The sequence below is a fragment of the Serinus canaria genome, chromosome 7 (assembly GCF_022539315.1).
Source record: "Serinus canaria isolate serCan28SL12 chromosome 7, serCan2020, whole genome shotgun sequence".
Taxonomy (NCBI): Eukaryota; Metazoa; Chordata; class Aves; order Passeriformes; family Fringillidae; genus Serinus; species Serinus canaria.
In genome coordinates this window covers 18,904,594-18,928,220 of record NC_066321.1, presented here as the reverse complement: position 1 = coordinate 18,928,220, position 23,627 = coordinate 18,904,594, and the positions used below count along the sequence as shown (strand labels likewise).

The window sequence follows — 23,627 nt, the reverse complement described above, 5'->3', positions numbered from 1 at the left end:
TCATGAGTGATCTCACTGATGGCTAATGGTGTATTCAGCTGACCTAGGCTGGAAGTTTTTACTAGTAGTAAGACAGTAGCTTTTTCATATACTTTCTTTTGAACTATTTGCCACTACGTGGAATCTTTTGTTTGTTTTCCATGAGCCCAAACCTACAGATAAATGAAAAATTACCTGATAATAATTTATTAGTGCTTATAATTTATATGATTGCTAGTTGCTGTATTATAAGCTGCAAGTTAGGGATAATGTTTTTCTACTTTCTCAGCAATATGCTGTTTTCAAAAGTGAGGAAAGAAACACATTTGCATTTATTGTCATTCTTAATAGCTTTCACAGGTACTTGTGAACCCAGGCAATTCCAGTGTCCAGACCATCGCTGTATTGACCCATTCTATGTCTGTGATGGAGACAAAGATTGTATAGATGGTGCTGATGAGCATGACTGCAGTAAGTGTAACTTCCTTTGTTGAATGCCTCTTTATTGTTTCCTCACACTTGCCCCCAAAGGAGTCATTGGTGATCTCATATTACCAGCTCCAAGACAGCATAATAAACCTATCCATAAATTAATCCTGTTTGTGATGCTTTTGATCTCTGGGCTGCTTATGGAGGGCTGAAATCTGTTTCCTCTGTTTTCTGTGAATTACAAAGTCACTGCATTTTCTTTGCCTCAGGGAATTATTCAGTGGAATTGATACCATATCAGACTTAGCACCTGTAGGGTAAATCTGATGCAGTCTAGCTCTGTAAAATAAATAAATAACATTCAATATTTTTAAATTTTGTAGTATATAACTGCAGTTCCACAGAGTTTAAATGTTTAAGTGGAGACCAGTGTATCAGCACCTACTACCAGTGTGATGGTGTTTTTGACTGTAACGATCACTCAGACGAGGCTGATTGCCGTAAGTACATTGATGCTGAAAGAAATACTTCAGTTATTAAGTGATGCTTTTGGAAATTTCCCTTAATCTGCTATGTAAAATATTGTCTTTGAAATCTTAATATTATTTTCAGGGAAATTTGTCTTTACATCATTTTCCTGAGCAGGAATTTCAAACACAGGTTCCAGTGCAAGAATATCATAGAATCATAGAATGGCATGGGTTGGAAGGAACCTTAAAGATTATCTAATTTCAACCCCCCCCCCCGCCATGGGCAGAGATGCCTTTCACAACACCAGGTTGTTCAAAGCCCCATCCCACCTGGTCTTGAACACTTCCAGGGATATGGCGTCCACAATTTCTCTGGAAAAGCTGTTCCAGTGCCTCACCATCCTCACAGTAAAGAATTTATTCCTAATATATAATCTAAACCTGTTTTCTTTCAGTTTGAAGCCATTCCTCTTTGTCCTGTAACTACATGCCCTTGTAAAAATTTTCTCCCCACCTTTAGTATCTGAAGGGAGCCTATAAGAAAGGCTGCAATTAGGTCACCCCTAAGCGTACTCTTTTCCAGGCTGAACAATTTCAATTCTTTTAGTCTTTTCTTGTAGGAGAGGTGCTTCATCTCTCTAATCATATTGGAGTAGACTAAGCAGATTATGCTGGCATGAGTAGATGGTCCAAGCAAAGAGGACAGTTTGCATTCCTTTTGGCTATAACTTTTTGTTTTACTTGGCATTTCAGTCTCAGGATTTGAAAGTAAATAAAGTCTATTAATCTGAAAAACCTGGTATTTATGAGAGTTAGAGTGAAACTTTTTTTGAGTAATTTTTTACTCTTAAGTTAGTTTAAATGCTACAACACAGGGTGGTGAAAGAGAAATTAATTTTCTGTAGCTTTGGATAGGTACATAGGTATAAATATCTATTTGCTCAAAGTATAACAATAGTTGAATTGCCTTGTTGACCACATTATAAAGTAGGAGTTAAATTAGTCACATTTTGAAATGTCATATAGATTGACTGACTGTGAATCTGTGGCCTGATCTAAAAGCAGCACATTTCTTAATAGCACTATAACTAGTTATATGAAAAATGAACTGTACATATTGGTTTTGCTTCTCTGTCACTGTTCTAGCTACAAGACCACCAGGGATGTGCCACCAACATGAATTCCAGTGTCAGTCAGATGGCAGTTGTGTTCCTGATAACTGGGAATGTGATGGCCATGTTGATTGTGCAGATGGCTCAGATGAGCATCATAGGTGTCCTGCCAGAACATGTCCTCCATCGCTTTTCCGCTGTGACAATGGCAACTGTGTGTACCGAGCGTGGATCTGTGACGGGGATAACGACTGCAGGGATATGAGCGATGAGCGAGACTGTCCAACCCAGCCCTTCCGGTGCCCCAGCTGGCAGTGGCAGTGTCCAGGTCACAGTATCTGTGTGAATCTCAGCAAAGTATGTGACAATTCTGCTGACTGTCCTAATGGAGCTGATGAATCCCCCTTGTGCAGTAAGTTACTCCTCAAGTATCTACTGTAGACTATGTGTCATGTCTTCAGAAAGTAATGGAATATTCAGCATGCTTGATTTAATGTCACAATGTTTCTGGCGGAAATGTAAGCACAATGTAACCTGAGCTCAAATTTCTAAGTGGAATTTGCTTTCAGTGAAAAGATACTACAATGGTGACTGAGGAATTAATTTGCTATGTTGAATCTTGTGCTCTGAATTCCACTGTGATTCCCACTGACTTTAGATTTTTATATAACTACATGGGAATGAACTTTGTGTTCCTGGACACATTCACTAAAGCATAGTATGCTTTATATTCAGATGAAATGTGATTCAGTCCTTAATATTCTCTTTTAAATTTTTAACTTCAAGAATCATGATTAAAATCAAGAAGTTCATTTGTAGCGAGAATTTGTATTTATGTTGATTATTATTGATTTAAACATAATCTTTTTCTTTCCTTCTTTCCTCCTTCTTCTCTTTAATCAATGCATATTCTCAGATGAACCCCAGCCAGGTATGATTATAAACTATTTTAAATTATTATTTATACAGCTTTAGGATTGGAGTGGTAAAGTAAATGTTAGTATATGTCTAGCTATTTTTGAAAAAGTTGTATATACTTAGCCAGCCTTCTGTTTGGCATTCATTTGATGGGATTCAGTACGTGCAGTGCTGTTACCTGCCTTAATGTGCACTGTGTATTTTGTGTTTTGCATAAGGACCACAGTCCATTCTCACTCTGCATAACTGAGATTCTGCAGTTGTTTTAGTAGCAATCTTTGGCTAATAATGCAACTGTAAAGACTTAAATTTGTCATAGGGAGCATTTATTGACTATTTGCTTATCTCTTTCCCCAACCCAAATTCAGATCAGGAAAGCTGCTCTGACAATAATGCTGGCTGCACTCATGAATGTATTCAAGGACCTTTTGGAGCTCAGTGTACCTGTCCTATTGGATACCAGCTTGCAAATGACTCCAAGACCTGTGAAGATATTAATGAATGTGACCCTCCAGGCTTCTGTAGTCAGCACTGTTACAATGAGAGAGGATCTTTTAGGTGTTATTGTGATGAAGGATACATTCTAGAAGCCAATGGGAGGATTTGTAAAGCAGCAGGTGAGAAACATTTATGTCAGTCTAAGAAGGACAGCAGTGCCTGAGAACTGTCCAGCTTTGTGTCACAGTTGGAAAGTCAGGGGTCTGCCAAGGAAGGTGGGAACTTCCTTTGGAATGGAAATATGACCCCTTTCTCTCTGAATTATTATTATAACTTTGAAATTAAGAGGCTTTCAGGCAAAGCTATGGGAAAAAGAATAGTTCTTTATTCATGTATATATCCACATGTAGATATGTGTAATGAGACAAACAGCCAGCAACTCTGGCGGCAGCGGCAGCGAACCCCAGCAGAGCCCCGGGGCCGCCTCCTCTGGGCTGCGGGCACCTCCCTTCGCTGCAGTTCCGCTCACGGCCGGCAGGGGCGCTGCTGGCTCCGGCCCGGCGGGGCGGGTGCGGGGATTCCCGTGCGCCGGCAGGGGGCGCTGTGGCGCGAGCTCGGCCGCGTCTCCCTCAGGGGGTGGTGGCGGCGGGCTGGGTGGTGAAATGGGCTGCCGCAGGAGCCTTGGAGCGGGACTGGAACCCCAGAGTAGCAAATAAAATGTATCAGAAACTCCACAGCTGTAGCAGGAGCCACAGGGGTTTCCCGGCAGGCAGGAGTGCGGGGTTGGAGTGTAGCTAAAGCCCGGAGCAGTGGCAGAAAAACGACAGGGCTGGGCAGCGGCAGCCCAGCTCCGTGCAGCCAGGAGAGGCTCCTTTGAGGGGGCTCGGGGTCCTGCGTTTTCCCCTGAGACACTCAGGTAGATGGTGAGAGCTCTTTCTAGTGAGGTAGGATGTTAATAAGGTGCCAGTCCAACGGCTCTCTTACAAGCAGAGGCTCACCCACAGTAAGGAAGAAGCAGTAAAGGGCTGGGTGGTGGCAGTGGCAACTGCTCGACTGACCATCCTCCTCCGATGGTGACAGCAAGAGCAAGGGGTCCAGCCCAGCCCCTCACCCCCAGACAAAATCTCCTGGTATTGCTGCCCTTCCCGAGAGAATGCTCCTCAGCTAGATAGTGCAGCCAGCTGCGGTCATCCCCCTTTTCCTCGGCTGTATCCTTTGTCTCTCTTATGTACCAGTCCTTATTGTCTCTTAGCAACAAATGGGAGAAAATTCCCTGAGAGAAAGCAACTAAAGGAAAAATCCTAACCCCCAACACTTTGCCATTATGATATTTTTCTCTTTCAAGAGTTGATGTAAACAGCCATTTAGAGCTGTTCATGGCAGATGACCTAGAGAATTAAAATTGTCAGTTGTAGGGTTAATTAGAAACTAATATTTCATTGAAATAGTGTATTTCAAATAGTATATTTCAATGAACGCTGTTATTTTTAGCCTGCAATGATCAAAACTAATGTTTTGAAGAAAAGCAATCTCAGAGGTTTGTAAACCATAGGCCAAAATTAACTGTTTATAAAATTCAATGCTCACAAAGTATTTAAATCCCAGCCTTTCATAAGACTTAGCTGGTGCCTGTACTGTACTTTGCTCATTTGAAAGAAGCAGACATCACTGATGCAGCCTATATGCCAGTTGGTTTCTGTCCCTTTTGTAGTACACTGACAGCATGGAGGAGCCATAAACCCTGTGGAATTTGTCTCTACAGGTTTCCTGGTTTAGGGATATACTCAGGTTGTGGAAGACACTTGCATTTTCCCTGCACATAAGCTTGGCCGTTACTAATAGGGAGTTTCTTGTACTTTGCTGTCTTTATGGTTGATACTCTTCAGTTGTTTTTCAGCATCTTATCTATGCAACCTAATTACAGCAATCTATGGCTTTTGTGTAATCTGTTTCTTCTCCCTTGTTCCCACATGGTCTAAAGGGGGAAAGAAGAGAAGGTGGGTTACAAAGACTGGATACCAGGCTGAGTAGATTAATTGGAGGTGCGAAAAACTTTGGGAGTTGAATTGGGAGTGGGAGATGAAAGAGGTTTTTGTAAGAATGAGTGTTGGATATCAACAGCAAACTGGTTAGACAGTCCAGATAGGAGCCTGGAAGGGAAATCTATAAAAAGAGTTATGGAGAAAAGCCAAGGTAGATTTAAAAGTCAGGATGGACAGACTGGACATGGTGCTATATCTTGGCCTGAGAATTGATTTAGATTTGTCCTTTCAATATGTGTGTCTAGATACTACAGTTTTGATGCTATAAAGTCATGTTAAATTACCCAGTGTTTCTTTTCCTCCCAGTTACTGTTGAATAGCTCATTGGTTTATTTTAATTTCTATTCCTCTGACAGAATCTGGGAATCTTCTTTTGCTGGTGGCAAGTCGTAACCAAATTGTTGTGGATAACATCACTTCTCAGTCACACAGCATTTATTCTCTGGTTCGGGATGGGACAAATATTGTGGCTATTGATTTTGATTCAATCACAGATCGTATCTTTTGGTCTGATACAACACAGGATAAAATTTGGAGTGCTTATCAAAATGGGACTGACCGAAAAATAGTAAGTTTTGCTGAGTAAGTTTTCTTGTCTTTTATGGAGAGAAAATGAAGACACTGTAACTTCAGTAATGAAGGGGAAGAGGGAAATCCAAATATAGTAAGAAGAGAGATAACAGAGACAAAGTGAAACAACTTTGTAGATGCTTAGTTAACATTTCATGTAGCTGTTTGAAAAAGGAAACTGAATACTTTCAAGAAGCCCTTTTTTAAACATCAAAATATAAACTGGTTTTCCTATTAGTAAATTCTAACTTCTTCAATAGACCTGCTGAAGATAGTAAGAGTGTTTGGGTTTATGCTGTGCCATCATTTTGAATATGTACATTGTGACTCATTGTGCATAATAGACCTAGAAGATATTGGAAAGTTGGTTCATCATTTTCCATATCTATAGAAACGCAAAGGGTAAAATTTAATATAATCTTCTTTTTCCCTCCCCTCCACCTGCTTTTTTGTTATTGAACAGGTGTTCGACAGCGGTGTCACTGTGACTGAAAGTATAGCAGTGGATTGGGTGGGTCGTAACCTTTACTGGACAGACTTTGTTCTGGAAACGATTGAAGTCTCCAAAATGGACGGGAGCCACAGGACTGTGCTGATCAGTGAAAATATAACAAACCCAAGAGGACTAGTGTTAGATCCCAGAACTGAGTAAGATTTTTCATACTATTTTTTATTAAGATGCTTATTTTATGATGTAACTATTAAAATTTAACACATGTCCAAATCGTATTGGAATTGTAAATGAAAGTGGAAGAGACATCTTAAAACAATTTAGTGTGTTTGCAGAGTTGATTAATATTTCAAGTCATGAAGTAATTACTGGTATGTACTCCACCCTGTCAGTATGATATGTTGCTCTGTTTCAGTGTAACAAGATGACTTTTAACCTACAGAAGATTTTTCTACATTTTCTTCCAAGTTAAGAAGTATTAATTAAAAATTATGAAGTATGACTTCAGTTGGTGGTATACTACAAAATTAATGTGATTTCATGTCATATGCCTACCTTCATTGTTCCAAGTCTGAAATAATTATCTAGATTATTGTTATCACAAAGGTGCCTTTCCATTTCAGACAGCAAGTGGTATAGCATTAATGAAGTTATTTGAACTGTTCATGTACAAAATTTTACTCTTTTGTTTGAAGTTTTCAAGGCCTTGAACTCTGTTTAATGCCAGTTTCAGTGCTGTTAATATTATCAATACATACCTGTTAGAGTGTAAGTCTGTATTAAATTATTATGTAGCAGCTGTAGAATGAGATTATAATCAGCATTGAAAACCAGTGACACCAGTAGCTTCTATATGCTGCTATTATTGACAAATGGAAACAGCAGTAGAAGTATGAAAAGAATTCTTATTATAGAAATTACTGTAATATCTTCAGTAAGAGTGTTACTAGAATAAATTATTTCAGTATCATTATGTAGGACTGTTCATAGAAATATTGCTTCTACTTTTTGGCTAATGACTCTTTATAGAATGTTTCTCAATAGGCAGCTAGGTATTTTTTCCAGATTGCTAACCATGAGTTACTTTTTTCAGTGCTCATGTAATGTTCTGGACAGACTGGGGCCAAAACCCTCGAATTGAAAAAGCCAGCATGGATGGCAAAATGCGCACAGTGATTATTAATAATAAAATCTACTGGCCCAATGGACTTTCCATTGATTATCCAAATAAACTTCTCTATTTTGCTGATGCTTATCTTGATTATATTGATTTCTGTGATTACAATGGAAACAACAGACGACAGGTGGTTGCAAGTGATCTGGTAAGACATTAATAAGGAACCGTTGTTTTCCTGTGTCCCTGCTGATAGTACTGAAAAATATATTACCATTGTCATAGACTTGGGTATATTTTTCTTCAAAATTATTGAATGAAGCAGATGTGAAGTATTTTATCTGCTTCCTGGTGCTGGAAAAAGAGAAATTGCTTTCCTATTCAGTCTCTCAGGAGATCTTCAGCAGAGTCTGGAGCTGCATGTAGCCTTGGTGCTTTATAGCATTCTCATCTGTTCTGTCTGCATGTATGAAATCTGAAGGTGACATCTGACACTGCTGCTACTAGATGGTGCATTTTCTGTAGGCAAATATAGTAGAGAAAGCCTGGAGAAACTTTTCCTGGAATTTTGTGAGTGATTATAGCTATTATTCTTGACAGCAGTGGAAGGTTTTGTGCTGTGACTTGTGTGCAGCAATTCCATCAAGACCACCCTTCTTACAGTCTATCTCCCAGTAAAGTGCTGCTGGTGGCTTGTAACACTGTCCTTGTACCAACACAATAGTGCAGATGTTCAGCTGGCACACAGAAGCTGTTACCAATAACCATGTGAATGTTTTCAATAATTGACTCTTGGGGCTTTTACTTTTGTCTGGAGAGACAATTAGTGTGATATAGGAGCCAAGGCAATCTTTCCACTCCTTTTCATGGTTTCCTGGTTATCTGAAATCTAGATAAGCTGCCTTCTTTGATCCTTTGTTAAATTTTAGGGGAGCTTATCAAAGATGCAGGTTCTTGACAAGTCCATAATGCTCACTAGACATTTCCTCTTGTGCTTTTGAAAATCTACAGTTGACTCCTTATCTGTGGGTTCTACCCAAAGTAGTTAGACTGCTTTGTTAATTCCTCATTCCCTTTATCTCACAGGGTCTAAATAGCATTCCAGCTTTAAAAAAAAGAGATATTTTCCTCGTTATTAATGTACTGTTTTTAGACAATAGATGATATTTCATTTTTTTTTCTGAAAAATGTCTTTTTGGACAGTTGCTTCATTATTTACTTGTTTAAAAATTATGCTCACTTCTGTTATTACTTCATTGCAAGCTTTACATCTGGAAATCTCCAGAAGTAAATTGGTACTCAACCTTGCCTTTTTAGATATTGCAGCATCCGCATGGTCTAACTGTCTTTGAGGATTTTGTGTACTGGAGTGACCGCTATACTAATCGAGTAATTCGGGCCAATAAATGGCATGGAGGAAACCAGACAGTTATGATTTATAACATCCACCAGCCTTTGGGTCTTGTGGCAGTCCATCCTATAAAGCAGCCTAGTGGTAAGTTCGTCAAAACAACTTTGGTAATTGCAGAAATAAGCATGCAGTAATATCATGCATTGGAACACCAAGAATTAGTCTTGTCAGCAAATGGGTTAGGTTAAAACAAGCAAATAATTCATACTATTGACTTGCAACTGTTCACCACTTGGTGTGGGGAAAGCAACCACCTAGGCAGCATTTCAGGATGATGACTAGCCAAAAGGAATAATAAGGAGGTAGTATGTGCCATTTTCTTGCACTTTGTTCTGAATGTTTTACAAGACAATTGAGGCATTTTTGGAAAACATTTTAATTTTAAAAATTTCTCTCTGTGGCACACTAGATTCAATTTCTTATGCAATAATAATTTTTAAAAAAGATTACCATCATCAATTTTCACTGAAAGTACTTCTACATTATTGTAGTCAATGAAACAATAATGATAAATAATCCCCTTCATTGCATTAAATATTCTCTCTGAGATCTTGTGCAAGGGATCCATTGCAGCTTAAAGACTAGAAAAACCCTAAATTATTTCTGTTAGGTAGAGATCTTTCATATCGGACTTTTTTGTTATTTCATGGCATGACTTGAAGAGTGGGGAGCATGTTGATATGAGTGTTATTGTTCAGCTTTAGTTATATTTCTTGTGTATGGAGTGTTTTCAGCTAAAAAATATTACGTTTTCCTTCTTTTTTTTCGTTGAAATACACCCCCATGCCAGGGAAGGTGGAGACTTCCCTGAGTATCTGAGTAAGGCACTAGTACTTTCAGTGCTGGATTTGTTTTGAAACAAAGCCTTCCTCAGACAGAACTAAAGAACTAAAGCTGCCTGTTCTCACTATAAATTGTTCAGTTAGCAGGGCATAGCATTAATTTATTCATCATAATTATGATTTGAAAGGTTTTGTTTTACAACCCAAGGTTTAAAAAAAATTCTATCCCTGGAGATTTTTTCTTCTTTTTCTTCATTGTATTTAGTACATTTTATAATTCTTCATTCTGAATTATTCTATTGTACTTGATGTGGCCAGACAAAAAAGGAGGGAATAGAGCACTTGCAGAATAGCAAAACATACTGATGTTGACAAATGAAGAAATAATTACATGCTGATTGAAATTCCAGATGCTGTAATAATACTATCATTCAGTCTCCTATTTTGTAAACCATTGGATCTTACACTAACCAGAGTTAGATTTTTTATACTGATGACATGAAAAATTTTCTTACAGTTTGAGTTCTGAGTTTATGCCATTATTTTTTTGTCACGTTAATTTGTTTTCAGTTCTTGTTAGTTTTTATTTTAGTAACAATTGTGTAAATTCCTGGAACTTTCAAGCTATTTAGAATAAGGTCTGCTGCCATTGCTAAGGATGTACTCAAAATCTGATTTATGTTTTCTTATGAAGATTACTCATTCTGAAAAATCTTGTTCAGCAGCAAGTTTGTGGAAGTGGTTTATATTGAATTTTAGTGTATAGTAATAATAGCAGTCAGGAGAGATCTTCTGTGGGTTTTTTTTTACATTTAGACTTTTCGTTCACAGTTTCAAAGTGAGCTAAGAAATTTGACATTGAATTCCCACTATCATTGAGTAAGACATTGCAACTATTTTCTCTTTAGTTTCTCCAAGAAGTTTCATCAAATAATTTAAATCCCCCATCTGAAGGGTTATTACAATCAAGGACTGCAAATCCCACAGGTTTCCTCATGCAGTTAAGAAAAGTTTGAAATTGAGTTTGAAAGTTTTTTTGTGATGCATAAAAATTGCAAAGATTACTATGATAATGTACTGCTTTTCCATGGAAAATTGTATCCTGTCACAAGTATATTGTATTCCTTGTGGTTCTTCAAAATAATTTCATTATTTTAATTTTAAAGAAATAGCAAAACTTTCTTAGTTCTGAGTTAATGTCAGTAGCAATGAGGATATTCTCTCTAGTTGCTTATATTGTTACAGCTGCTAATAATTCCTTTCTTATTTTCAGGTATTAATTCCTGTGCATCATCCCCCTGTAGCCATCTCTGCTTACTTTCTTCATTGGGACCATTTTTTTTTTCCTGTGCTTGCCCTTCAGGATGGATCCTTTCTCCTGATAACAGGAACTGCATGAGGGGTAGGGCAGTACTAATGAGATTTTGAGAGGTGCAGTGATGCTGTGTTTTGTGGTTTTTCATGCCAGAATTTTTACTGCAAAATTTATATAAAGGTGTTAAGTAGCCAGGAAAGAAAATCAAAACCAAACCAACCAACCAAGTCTCTGATCTTATTATAAAAGATTCAGTGGGCTGCTTCTACAGCTGCCCAGTTCCTTGTAAAGTGGTAGCTTGTGCTTATGGGAAGAGGAGGCTAGGATTTGTTCTCCAAAGACCAAAGAACAAGGAAAAGGGGAGGGAATCTGTGTTCAGCAGATTCTCTTTTCCTTGTCCCTAGCAGATGAGAAATGCAGTTGCTGACTCTCACTCTGCAGCTCTCTGGTGCATTTTCTCAGATTACCTGATGCATTGCCCTTTGTTAATAAGATTTAAGCATAAGAGTACAAATTTACCTGAAAATAAATATACCAAAAGGGAGTATGTCTGTTCCCTTAGGGATAAAACAAGAAAACAGTACTGCAGTTATATTTTGTAATAATGATCGGCAGTTGCCGCTCTGATGTTGTTCCATGCTTGTGGGTCCTGCTTAATATGCATTAGAACCCATCACAGGCAGGTCCTGCAGAATCCTCAGAGCTTTGGCTGGTTTCCCTTCTCAGAAAAAGCAGCTTACAGCAGCTGCACAAATATCCTTCTTTTGTCTGGCAGTGAGTGTTCCTGCCTTATTTACTTCCTTCTGCTCAGAATTTGCGTTGTGATTGCACAGTGCTGAAACTTAAAATGTTACAGCAGTTTAAATAACAGATAGCCTTGTTCCCAGAGAGGGAACAAACCTCTATGTAAGTGCTTTCAAAACATCACTGGTAATGTTGAACCATTCTCAGCATCAGGGAACTTTTGGGTGGGAGGGGGAAAGCATATTATAATGCCTTTTTCTTGACTAGAAGCAATTCTGAATTACTCTTTGTTTTCACAGTTGAACACCCTTTCCTTATTGCTGTAAGAGATAATATCATTTATGGAATTTCTCTGAATCCTGAGGAGAAGACAAATGATGCTATGGTTCCAATAGCAGGAGTTCAAAATGGTGTTGATGTTGACTTTGATGACTCTGAACAGATGATTTATTGGGTTGAAAATCCAGTAAGTTAGTATTTGTGTTCAAAATGTGCACTAAATTAAAACCTTTTTTATTTTTGAGAAGTGTTTTGGACTGAAATATGTTAGCATTTTTTTTGTTGGTGTGGTGTGTTGGTTTTTTTTTCAAATTTTTTTCCTATTTTTTGGTTGTTTCCCCAGGACAAGTAAAGAAGCTTTGTCTCATTTGTAAAGTAGCTCTTATTTTTGTCAGCAGAAACATCTGATTACTGTTTTTTTCTGGCTCAAAGATATGAACAGGAAATACTGGAGAGCATTGACAGACCCACTCTCAGCCCTGCTGTGCTGGAGTCCACTTTCTCTGCTCTCTTGACTTAGGAGTCAACTCTGTAAACACAACCAGAGCACTTCTCCATGGGAGTGGTGCATTGCTCACAGTGACACTTAGCATTAGGATGAATGTATGTGCATTTAGTCTGAGCACTTAATGAGCTGACATCATAGAGAAGCATCTTTTTCTCTAAATAGAAAATGGTTGCAAACTCACAAGAATTTCCAGGTAGCACATGTGAGGCGTACAGATTTAAAAATGAATTTGAACTAATTTTTAATAGTTATTTATAATTGCTTGACTAATTGCTTTTATTGCTGGTCACGAACTAAGAAACTATGTTTTCTATAAGGCTAACTTGTCACAAAAAACAAAAGAGGAAAAAAATACATCAGTTTTGTGAATGGATACTTCAAAAGGAAAAAATCTATGGTAGTATGTGACACAGATGTGATAGAAAACTACTGAGTCTGCAATATGTCTTCACTCTTGAAAACTTAAAACCAATTCTTTTTGTCAAGAAAAGCAATAATTAGGTCTTGGAGAAATATGATGGTAGATAAGGAGATTTCTGTAATTATGTTTTAACAGAATCAATTCACACAAACTTGTTATGTTTTATCCACACAAGATTTTTGGGGTTTTTTTCCAATCTTCTTTCTTTACATTTTGCGGCTCTGAAGTAAATACAATTTTTAAAAGAACTAATTTTAAAGTGTATTCTATAAAGAAATTTCAATTTGTTTAATTATTTGTTCTTTTTAAAGGTAGAATGATTAGTTCAATAATGTATTTAAATAGACCTATTTAAGCAAATCTTTACCTGAGAAACTAGTAAACTACTTGGGAATCTGTTTCATCTTCCCTGCAGTCTGAAAAAATATTCTTGGCAGATGTCAGCCAGCAGACACAGCTGACATATACAATAGTGTGGGAGGTCAAGGGCTGATACATCACTTAACAGCAAGGTGAATCCTGGCAGGTGCCTTCACAGGGCAAGTGTTGGGTGTTAGGTCTGCTTTAGGTGAGTCTTGACAAGGCCAGACAAATGTGCGCCTCTGGGCTGTGCCCCCCAGCTGTATCCCTCACCTGCAGGCTTCAGGCTTCTGTTGCTCCCAGACAGAGCTGAGACCTGAGTCAGTCATGGATCATCCTCTGCAGAAAAGATATTTCTGTAGTTCCTGTGCTCCATTTTATGTTCCTGGTTCTGCCCTATCTCTGCCTCTGCCTTCTTCCTCCTAGAACAGTGCTAGCATTAGAAAAGATTGCAGTATAAAAGAAGTGCTAGTGTAGTTGGAATAGGAGAGTGTTTTCTGCTCTTGACATTTTTTTAACTTCTGTTATTTTTCTTTCCAAGGGTGAAATTCACAGAGTGAGGTCAGATGGAGCCAACAGGACAGTTTTTGCTCCAGCAGCTGTTATTGGTGCTCCTACTGGTCTGGCACTAGACTGGATATCTGCAAACCTGTATTACACTAACCCAGGGACACAGTCAATTGAGGTAATTATTTAAGAGGGACAACTGGAAAATAAGAGCCTAGATTTTTCACTGCTACGTATACAGGTTGAAATTAGTAATTTTTATTTTGTGAAAAACTTAAAATAGATTTACTTTGAAGTGTAATCTGTCGGTAGAAAAATACTTTACAAACTTGAACAAAAACTTAAATTTAAACATGGTCAAAAAGATTGTAAGCAATATATTCCAGACATTTTATTGGTGCATAGATCTGCCCTGCAAATTTTATTTGTGTATAAATCTCTCTTTTTGTATAAATCTCTCTTTGTGTATAAATCTCTCTTTTGTTTTCTCCCTACATTAAGTCTTAGGCTACTAGTGTTTAACACACAGCATCTATAATGACTCGAGTTACTACTGTTACTATCCTTACTTCAAATCAATGATCCCAATGCAATGCCTCTGATAGTACAGGAATGCTGCCATTGAACACAATAAGATCCATTCCCAAATGCTTTGATAGTGTATCATGTCACTTTCTAGAGACAAGCAGTCTCATGGTATGTGAAGAATAAAGTTTTCATTCAGAGTAGGGAAGTGGAGGATAAGTAATATATAATACAGTAATGACTATGAATAAACCCAGTCATTAGTGTTCGTGTTCCAAAATATAAATGCCTACTATTAAATTAAAAGGCAGCTAATTTGAGTAAATGAAACGGGATACTTCCTGTATCAGATATTCATCAACCCATTCAGGCCTTGAAGATATTATGGAAACTGAAAGATAAATTGTTTTTATACTTAGGATCTTTCCTTGTTATCATAGACAGGTTCTGAGCTGCAAGCAGCTCCTTTAAGAGATGCATGTTAGAGAAAGGAGGTGGTTAGAGTTCAGAACAATGTGCTTTTTCTTCATGATATTCAAGAAAGTCTTCTGCAATTTCAGCTCCATGTTGATTTAGGCTTCATTCCTGTAATTTTAAAATGAACTGTAAATTCTATATTGCATGGTCTGATAAGGTCAATGTTTGCATAGGTCCTGAAGCTGCATGGTGACATAATGTACAGGAAAACACTGATTACCAATGATGGCACCTCTATGGGAGCTGGCACACCAATTGGTTTGGCAGTTGATCCAGCAAGAGGGTAAATTTCCAAAACTGCTATTGTATTTCCTCATGAGTGTGTTCTCCATATTTTTCTTGTTTTTTAGGGTTTTCATCCTGAATTTGACATGGTTTTGTTTGTTTCATATTTGTGCAGAATTTATTTACTCTTTTTAAGATGTAAAAAATACAGCTTCCTAAATTATTACACAGATGTTCATCCTCCTTAATTTACAATAGGCTTGTATAGTACCGTTTTTTAATTTTAAAAAATCTCAGAATATTATGATTGTGAAAAAAATCCCTGAAAAATGGGAACCCAGAATAAAGAGTACTCCAAAGTCTCTCTGTAAAATATCTGGTGATGTCTGACTTGAGCCTAATAGAAAGTCCTATTATATTATTACATGGGAAAAATGTCACATGTCAAAAAGTATAGCACTAATTTTAATTTTGATGCTTGCTCCCAAAAAGAACAATTTTCCTTTTTTCTATCTCATGTAGATATTTTCTGATTCTGTAATTTTAATTGAAAATTGAAACCAAACTCACTCTGAAATGTTGCAGCCATCTGTGAAACAGAATTATTATTATTATAATAATAAGGAGGATTCCTTTTATGTTATAGTCATAATACTCTTGTGCATTTACCTGCTGATGGCATCATGGGATGAAATAGGCGAGGTTATGGATTTCTAAAAACTATTTAAGAGGCATTCCTCTCTTTCAAGAGAAGCAGGTGTTTCTTTTTGTTGAGAGAACAAACATTTTTCTCTTTTTCAAATGAGCTATTTTTCATTGTGGTTCGATTCAATGTGAGCTCTGTTCAGTATGTGCTGAAATGTTAGACTGACAGAGGAATCGGTTTTAAGCATAAGCTCAAGCGACTCTGGTCCACTGATATCTCTTGCCAGTTTTGCTAACAGATCTGATAATGTCTGTTACAGGAAGTTGTACTGGACAGACCAGGGAACTGACAGTGGAGTCCCAGCAAAGATTGCCAGTGCAAACATGGATGGCTCAGGCATACAAACCCTCTTCACTGGCAACCTGGACCATGTGGAGTTTCTTACAATTGACATTAAGGAACAAAAGTTGTACTGGGCTGTTACAAGCACAGGAATGGTAGGAAATATTTTTTAAATAATTGCTTCTTTACCTGTCTCTGCGTCTATGGTTCACATGAGTGATTCAGTTATTTCAGTTTTCTCTTAGAAATGGGAGTTGCAGGACCAAGAAAAATCTGGATAGTTGTTATTAAATACCATCAAAAGGATAAGATCAGAAATCATATACTGCCTGCCTTTTCTTCCTAGCTTGTACCTAAAGATTTCATGCACAAAAGAGATTTTAGTATCATGTGTTGCATTTTCTTTTATATTCTAACACTGAACTGTTGCTGTAGGAAATACAATCTTAATCTTTAAAATGATTTCTTAGATTGAGAGAGGCAATATGGATGGTACAAATCGTGTGACTCTGGTGGTTCATCTTTCTCATCCCTGGGGAGTTGCTGTCTACGGTACCTTTTTGTACTATACTGATCGAGATTATGAAGTAATTGAACGAGTTGACAAGGCCACTGGTGCAAACAAAGTAGTACTGAGAGATAATGTCCCAAGACTGAAGAGCCTACGAGTGTATTACAGAGACAGTGAGTATTTGCTAGAGACATCTTTCAGGATTTTTAACTTGCAAAACTCAAACTTTTCTTAGAGACAGAATGGTTGCTCTTTCAAAGGAGACACTTTGATTTGGCTTACAGGAAAAGTATCAGTAACATTTTGCCTGCTTTTGGTAAAGAGATGCTCCACCATCTACATAAGGCATCTATTGGCTCATGTAGTTTTCCTAAAGTCCTGTTGATTAAGAAATGTTGTTACTTTAGTTTCAAATTTGTTTCATCTGATTGTTGGCCCCATTGATCTTAGATGGCAAGAGACCAGTAAACCCATTACTATCACATCTGTGCTAAAATGTATTCAGATTAGGATCTTTTTTTTTTGTCAGCTGATTGCTAATACTATACAACTATGGGTTGGGTGTATATCTATGGGTGTTTGTGATGATACAGTTGATATTTTTGTTTTGCCATGTATGTCTTGCAGATTCTGCCGGTTCCACAAATGGCTGCAGTAATAATATTGGAGTTTGCCAGCAGCTTTGCCTGCCTATACCTGGTGGATTATTCACCTGTGCCTGTGCTACTGGCTTTCAGCTAAATCCTGATAACAGAACCTGCTCCCCATACAGTTCATTTGTAGTTGTTTCTATGCTCTCTGCAATTAAAGGATTTAGTTTAGAGACATCAGATCACTCTGAAGCCATGGTACCACTGGCAGGAAGAGGTATGTGAATATTAGAATAGGAAAAAATCTTGTCATGCCTAGTATTTTGGCTTTTCTTTCTAGCATAGGACATACTTTAAATAATTTAGTTTATATTAAAAAATCATTAATTAATACTTTTCAAAATATTTCAGGACGGAATGCACTTCATGTGGATGTTCACATGCCTTCTGGTTTCATTTACTGGTGTGACTTCAGTAGCACAGTGACGTCTCAGAATGCAATACGTAAAATTAAACCTGATGGTTCTTATTTTAGAAATGTTGTTACAAATGGAATAGGACGAAATGGGATCCGTGGCATTGCAATTGACTGGGTAGCAGGTAAGCACAGCTGAATTTAGGAGAATGGTATTCTTTACATGTTAGAAAAGTTTTAGGCTAACTTAAGCAGATTCTAATGGAACTATTTTGAATGGAAGTACCATGGTTCTAGCTTGTGGTTTAATGGACTGATTTTAAAATTAAAGGAAGTAATGAATGGCTCTTATGTTTATTTATATATATGTAAAGGTGAAAGCTTATCAGAGAAGATGTACAGAGCCTTTCCTCTCCTGATGCTTTAATATTTGTCTTAGGCCTCTGTTCTTGTCTGTATGTTTGTACGTAGCTGTGAACTATCATTGTGAAAACATGTACCAGAGAAGAATGCACAAAACCTGTCTTGTGACATTGTAAATAAGAAAGGACTTTTTATCTACCCTCAGATTGCTGTGTACATATATTATAAGTTATAATGAAAAGTAAAAAAAGCAGAAGAAATATTTATCTTTGAACTATAATTTCCACATGTGCACTTCCTGTTCCTATTTAAACATATTGGAGATGAATTCAAATATGAACTCTTCAAAAAGTATTAATAAACAATTGCCATTAATACTTTAGTTTTGTATATATATATATCTCTACTGCATATATGTTTTGCCAAAGTTCTTCAGTTGATTGATGGCTTGTTGGGATGAGTTTTAGGATGATCATCTGCTGTAAACACTTAATTTAGTTCCTCTATACAGTCTTGTGCCATAACACGTGCTTCATAGTTGTGTGTTTTACAAAGCAGCTGTACTACTAATACCCATGGCCATCCATGAGAGTTTAGAAATTAATTGACTACTGTCAGTTTGGCTGTCTTCTTTCTAATTCATCAGATGGTACGCGAATACCTTATGCTTCCAACTACTAACATTTTTATTATGGCTATTTATTTTGTGGTTCTATACTTTAGCAACTTGTGTTTCTCAGGAATTGATGCTAATATTAACTTTCTCTTTTGCTTTTCTGATTTGTTTTGTTTTGGTTTTTGCATACAGGAAATCTTTATTTTACAAATGCCTTCCTGACAGAGACTTTTATAGAAGTTTTGCGCTTAAACACAACTTATCGCCGTGTGCTTCTGAAAACTACCATAGACATGCCAAGGCACATAGTAGTTGACCCAAAAAACAGATATCTCTTCTGGGCTGATTATGGGCAAAATCCAAAAATTGAACGTGCATTTCTTGACTGCACCAACAGAACAGTTCTTGTGTCTGAGGGCATTGTCACACCTCGTGGATTGGCCATAGATCACAGCAATGGCTATGTTTACTGGGTGGATGATTCCTTAGATATGATTGCAAGAATTCAGCCCGATGGTGGTGATGTTGAAATTGTACGTTATGGCAGTCGCTATCCAACTCCATATGGTATCACTATCTTCGGCAATTCCATGATCTGGGTGGATCGAAACCTGAAAAAAGTCTTCCAAGCCAGCAAGCAGCCAGGCAATACTGATCAGCCCACAGTAATAAGAGATAACATCAATTGGCTAAGGGATGTTACAATTTACAACAGTAATTTCCAGTCACGTTCTCCCCTTGATGTCAACAACAATCCTTGTTTGGACAACAATGGAGGTTGTTCTCACCTCTGTTTTGCCCTCCCTGACGTTCAGACACCGAAATGTGGTTGTGCCTTTGGAACACTAGGCAGTGATGGCAAGAGATGTTCCATTTCAACAGATGATTACCTGATTTTTGCTCTTGAAAATGCTCTCAGAAGTATCCACCTAGATCCTGAAAACCACAGTCCTCCCTTCCGAACAGTCAGTGTGTTAAGAACTGCTGTGGCCCTGGATTTTGACAGCATAAACAACCGAATATATTTTACACAGAGTTATCCTTCAGGAACAGGAAGAATCAGTTATGTTAGTATTTACTCAGGAATTAGCTCTCCAACTGTAGTTGCATCTGGTAAGTGCACTGAAATATAGTACAAAGTAATCAGATGTTTAAAAAAAATGACCTGCAGCACCTGCCACTAGCTCAACAGGTAGTTTTATGCTAAAGGTCAAGGTCAACCACTTAATTAAGGTATCTAATAAATGCTCTTTCTTCTTTCTCATTTTTTCCTTTTCTGAGATTCTTATTTCATCTTGATCTCAATGATATGGAAATATAAAACTGGATAGATATTATTCTGTGTATAAAATGATACATAAGAAATTAAAATTATATGCAATAAATTAATATAATGAAATGAGGGAGGATTCCTGCTACAGGAAGAATAGCAACCAGAACTTAAATCTATGTGAGGGAAATGTCTTTGTAACAGTATAGTATACCCGGGGTCTGCCTGATTCCCAAGTATTACTACTCCAGTTTTTTAAATGGACAGATTTGCACTGGTACCAATGGCATTTCAAAGAAGTCTTCAGTGTAGCCAGATTATAATAGATGAAGAGTGCTGAAGTATCTCAGGAAACCGTGCTGAGCTTGTGTGTGTTTGCTTGCATGTGCCTAAGACCTGGGGACTCCAGATGGCATAGCCTTTGACTGGATCAACAACAGAGTTTACTACAGTGACTACCTCAATCAGACCATCAGCTCGATGGCTGTGGATGGATCAAACCGCACAGTGATCGCCCGGGTGCCACGGCCGAGAGCCATTGTATTAGATCCCTGCAGAGGGTATGTGTTGCACTTTGTTTTGACTGCAGGTGAAACTACAATTTAGACCTTGACAAAGATTGCCAGAGACTTCCTATAACCCTAACCCTTTTTCTGTTGTATTCCTTGAATGCTTCAGAAGAATTCTTGTTTCAGTGACAGAACATTTCCTGAGAGGCTGAGGACGTTGCTGTATGATGCTGTGCTTTTAATTCCATTACCAGTTATGCTGTGTTATAATTAAGAAAGATAAGAAAGAGATTAATTGACTTTAGTGGATTCACATAGGAGCTGGAAAAAATATTCTGAAGTTCACTGCAGTAGACCCCAGTGATCCCTCTAGAAGACTCCCTTGTTAATGTGAGCCAAAATAGAGGAAGATCTTTTCTTGAAGTTTTGAAAAGCACACTTCAGTAAGGGACATGAGGGTGGAAATACCACCAAAAGCAGAGTTTGTGAGTTTTGTTTTATGAAAATATAATTATGTTATTGACAGGTATATGTACTGGACTGACTGGAGTTCAAATGCAAAGATTGAACGAGCTACACTTGGAGGAAACTTCAGAACACCCATTGTGAGCACAAACTTGGTATGGCCAAATGGACTTACCCTGGACTATGAAGAACAGCAGCTGTACTGGGCTGATGCAAATCTGTATGTATTGATACCACACTTGTTGGTTTGCATTTAGTTAATATTTTAATAGCTCTATTTATTTTTTCTCATTTCTTAGCTGATTTTCAGCATTTCAGTTGAATTTCGTACCTGACATTATAGAATGTTAGGAGTTACTTAATAGTAATGCAATGTCAAGTTTTTATATTGCTGTGAAACTACTGTGCAACAAGAAGCTATATTATGTCACAGTGTAGATTTTGTTCTCTGCTTTGTGCACTTGCACCCGCTATCAGTTTGTTTGTCTTCCATGCAATTCAGGACTTTCATAAGTGTCTTCTCCAACAAATAGAATCGCAGTACGCATTTTACAGTATTTATTGCTCATGGTTCATGCCTATCACCTGTGGAATTTGGCCTGATATTCTTGCTGTGCCCTACCAGACAGAGTTCTACCCTTGAATTTATGCCACAGAATTTCTTCCACCAGCAGGAAAGTTTTTTAAAATGGCTTCGTTTTCTGAGCATTCAAATTTACCCATGGTCTCAGAGAAACCACTGCAGCAATCAGACCTTTCCCTTCTGATTCCTTCAGCATAGAAGTTATTTTTCAGACTTTTTTGTTGTATCAGAAGAGTGTTCTCTGTAGTGTAATAAATCCCATGGCCTTGTCTCTGTGGAATCTTCTGGGAAGAGGGTGGCTGTTTGGATTTATCTGCATGCAGGAGGGCAAGGCACTTGTAATGGGATGTCTGTTTTAAGAGGAATTCAGGATGTCAAATGGAATGTACACTTTTCTGTTTCAAACTCTAGTTAATGGAGTTGGGTGAGCATAAGCAGCACCCAAAGTATTGGTGAACACTACTGAAGTGCTGGATGTCAGTTACCAGACTAATTAGGGCGTGGTTTTATACATAAGTTAAAAGACTTCTTTAAGATGTAATAATTTCTTTGTTATTCTAGGCAAAAGATTGAGAGATGCACTCTCACTGGTACAAATCGTGAGGTAATTGTTAGCACTGCTCTGCATCCATTTGCAATGACAGTGTTTGATCAGCACATATATTGGACAGACTGGAACACACGAAGCATTTATAGAGCTAATAAGTATGATGGTTCAGATCAGATTGTAATGATCATGAATCTTCCACAAAGACCAATGGATATTCATGTCTGGGCAAAAAGTAAGCAGCAGCAGTGTATGAACCCTTGCAACCAGTTCAATGGTGGCTGCAGTCACATCTGTGCACCAGGTAAGCTGTTATGCTTGATGGCTGCAAGCTATTACTCTTGCCTGTATTAGAGTTTAGACTATAACAATTCTAATCACATGGGGACAGCTGAAATTCTTCTTAGTGTTCACAAATTTTTAATATGTATTTTATTTACAAATGCAATCAAAATAGTTGCCACTTAAGATCATGGTGTTTCACCAACACACCTAGGGGTTGTGTCTGAGAATCCTCACAAGTGAAAAGTATGGGTTTCTCTTAAACCAAACTTAAACCAAATCATTGTTTTCTGGGGTTTAAACTTTCCTTGGATGAGACATAAAGTGAGTGCTGCAGGATATGCTTACCTTAAGAGTATATGCTCTTACTGATCACATGTTTCCTACAAGACATTCTAAAAATTTATGGTTGTTATTTCTTTACATAAGTGTTACAGAGCTGTTTCATGTGTTGTAGATTTTTGGAAGTTATGATCCTTGACTTTGAAAAAGTAATTCAGTGCCTGTTTTCATTTGTAGCATCTTAAATACCATTAAAGATCTATCTTGCCTGAAAACAACTCAAACTTCTCATTGATTTTGAGAAGAGCAGTTTGTCTATTGCAAGAAATTTTGAACACCTGTTTTGATTTTGAGGGGTAAAGTTTCAGTGGATATAGCTGTGATTTTTGAAAGCATCATGTGCCATCTTGCTGCCACTAAAAAGGTGTTTGGACAACAAGAAAATACTAAAATACTCCAAATTTTGATCTCTGAAATAACTTTTGTGGGTTTTAATGCATTTGCATATGCTTAACTGAGATAAAAGTCTGGCTAAGTCACTACACTATTATCTATGTAAATAGATTGTATAGGAATTATGAAAATTGCTTTGTCTTTTCCAGTGTTACAACTGGAACACTGGAAACCTATATAGAACATCAGTGTTACAACGTGAACACTTTCACTGAAACCTATATAGAACATCAGTGTCAAATTTGGTTTTTTTGTTGTGTCCTATTTTTATTTTTTTACTCTGTCAAACAAATTTAGGTCCAGCTGGTGCAGAATGTCAGTGCCCCTCTGAAGGTCGATGGTATTTAGCCAATAACAACAAGCACTGTATTGTGGATAATGGTACCAGGTGTGATACTGGTTTCTTCACATGCCTTAACGGACATTGTATCTCTGAGCGGTGGAAATGCGACAATGACAATGATTGTGGAGATGGCAGTGATGAGTTGGAAAGTGTGTGTGGTAAGCATTTAAAATAACTGCTTTAGAAAAGGCACTCTGTTGCCTGTTCTGTAGTCTCTGTCACTTATATGGCTTTATGATCATGGATCTTATGGCTGTAGTTTAGAAACGATCCCTTGCTTGCTCACAGATTTGAAGTCTGAAAGACTAGTGGTTTGCTTTAGAATCCAGAAGC

The 23,627-nt window shown here is 37.6% G+C and overlaps 1 protein-coding gene across 1 annotated transcript in view; it reads left to right on the top strand.

Annotated features, from left to right (window-relative positions):
• The window catches only part of LRP2 (LDL receptor related protein 2), a 110,004-nt gene that overhangs the window by 46,091 nt on the left and 40,286 nt on the right, over nt 1-23,627 (top strand). The window contains exons 23-43 of the mRNA XM_050977023.1: nt 331-450; nt 792-908; nt 2,025-2,402; nt 3,277-3,525; nt 5,745-5,956; nt 6,422-6,606; nt 7,503-7,731; nt 8,841-9,018; nt 10,990-11,118; nt 12,075-12,241; nt 13,885-14,028; nt 15,026-15,135; nt 16,043-16,220; nt 16,536-16,749; nt 17,204-17,443; nt 17,578-17,766; nt 18,753-19,673; nt 20,225-20,390; nt 20,866-21,024; nt 21,949-22,238; nt 23,249-23,452. Of these exons, the coding sequence (XP_050832980.1) occupies nt 331-450; nt 792-908; nt 2,025-2,402; nt 3,277-3,525; nt 5,745-5,956; nt 6,422-6,606; nt 7,503-7,731; nt 8,841-9,018; nt 10,990-11,118; nt 12,075-12,241; nt 13,885-14,028; nt 15,026-15,135; nt 16,043-16,220; nt 16,536-16,749; nt 17,204-17,443; nt 17,578-17,766; nt 18,753-19,673; nt 20,225-20,390; nt 20,866-21,024; nt 21,949-22,238; nt 23,249-23,452 (4,779 nt within the window). The remainder of the gene's footprint in view (nt 1-330; nt 451-791; nt 909-2,024; nt 2,403-3,276; nt 3,526-5,744; nt 5,957-6,421; nt 6,607-7,502; nt 7,732-8,840; nt 9,019-10,989; nt 11,119-12,074; nt 12,242-13,884; nt 14,029-15,025; nt 15,136-16,042; nt 16,221-16,535; nt 16,750-17,203; nt 17,444-17,577; nt 17,767-18,752; nt 19,674-20,224; nt 20,391-20,865; nt 21,025-21,948; nt 22,239-23,248; nt 23,453-23,627) is intronic.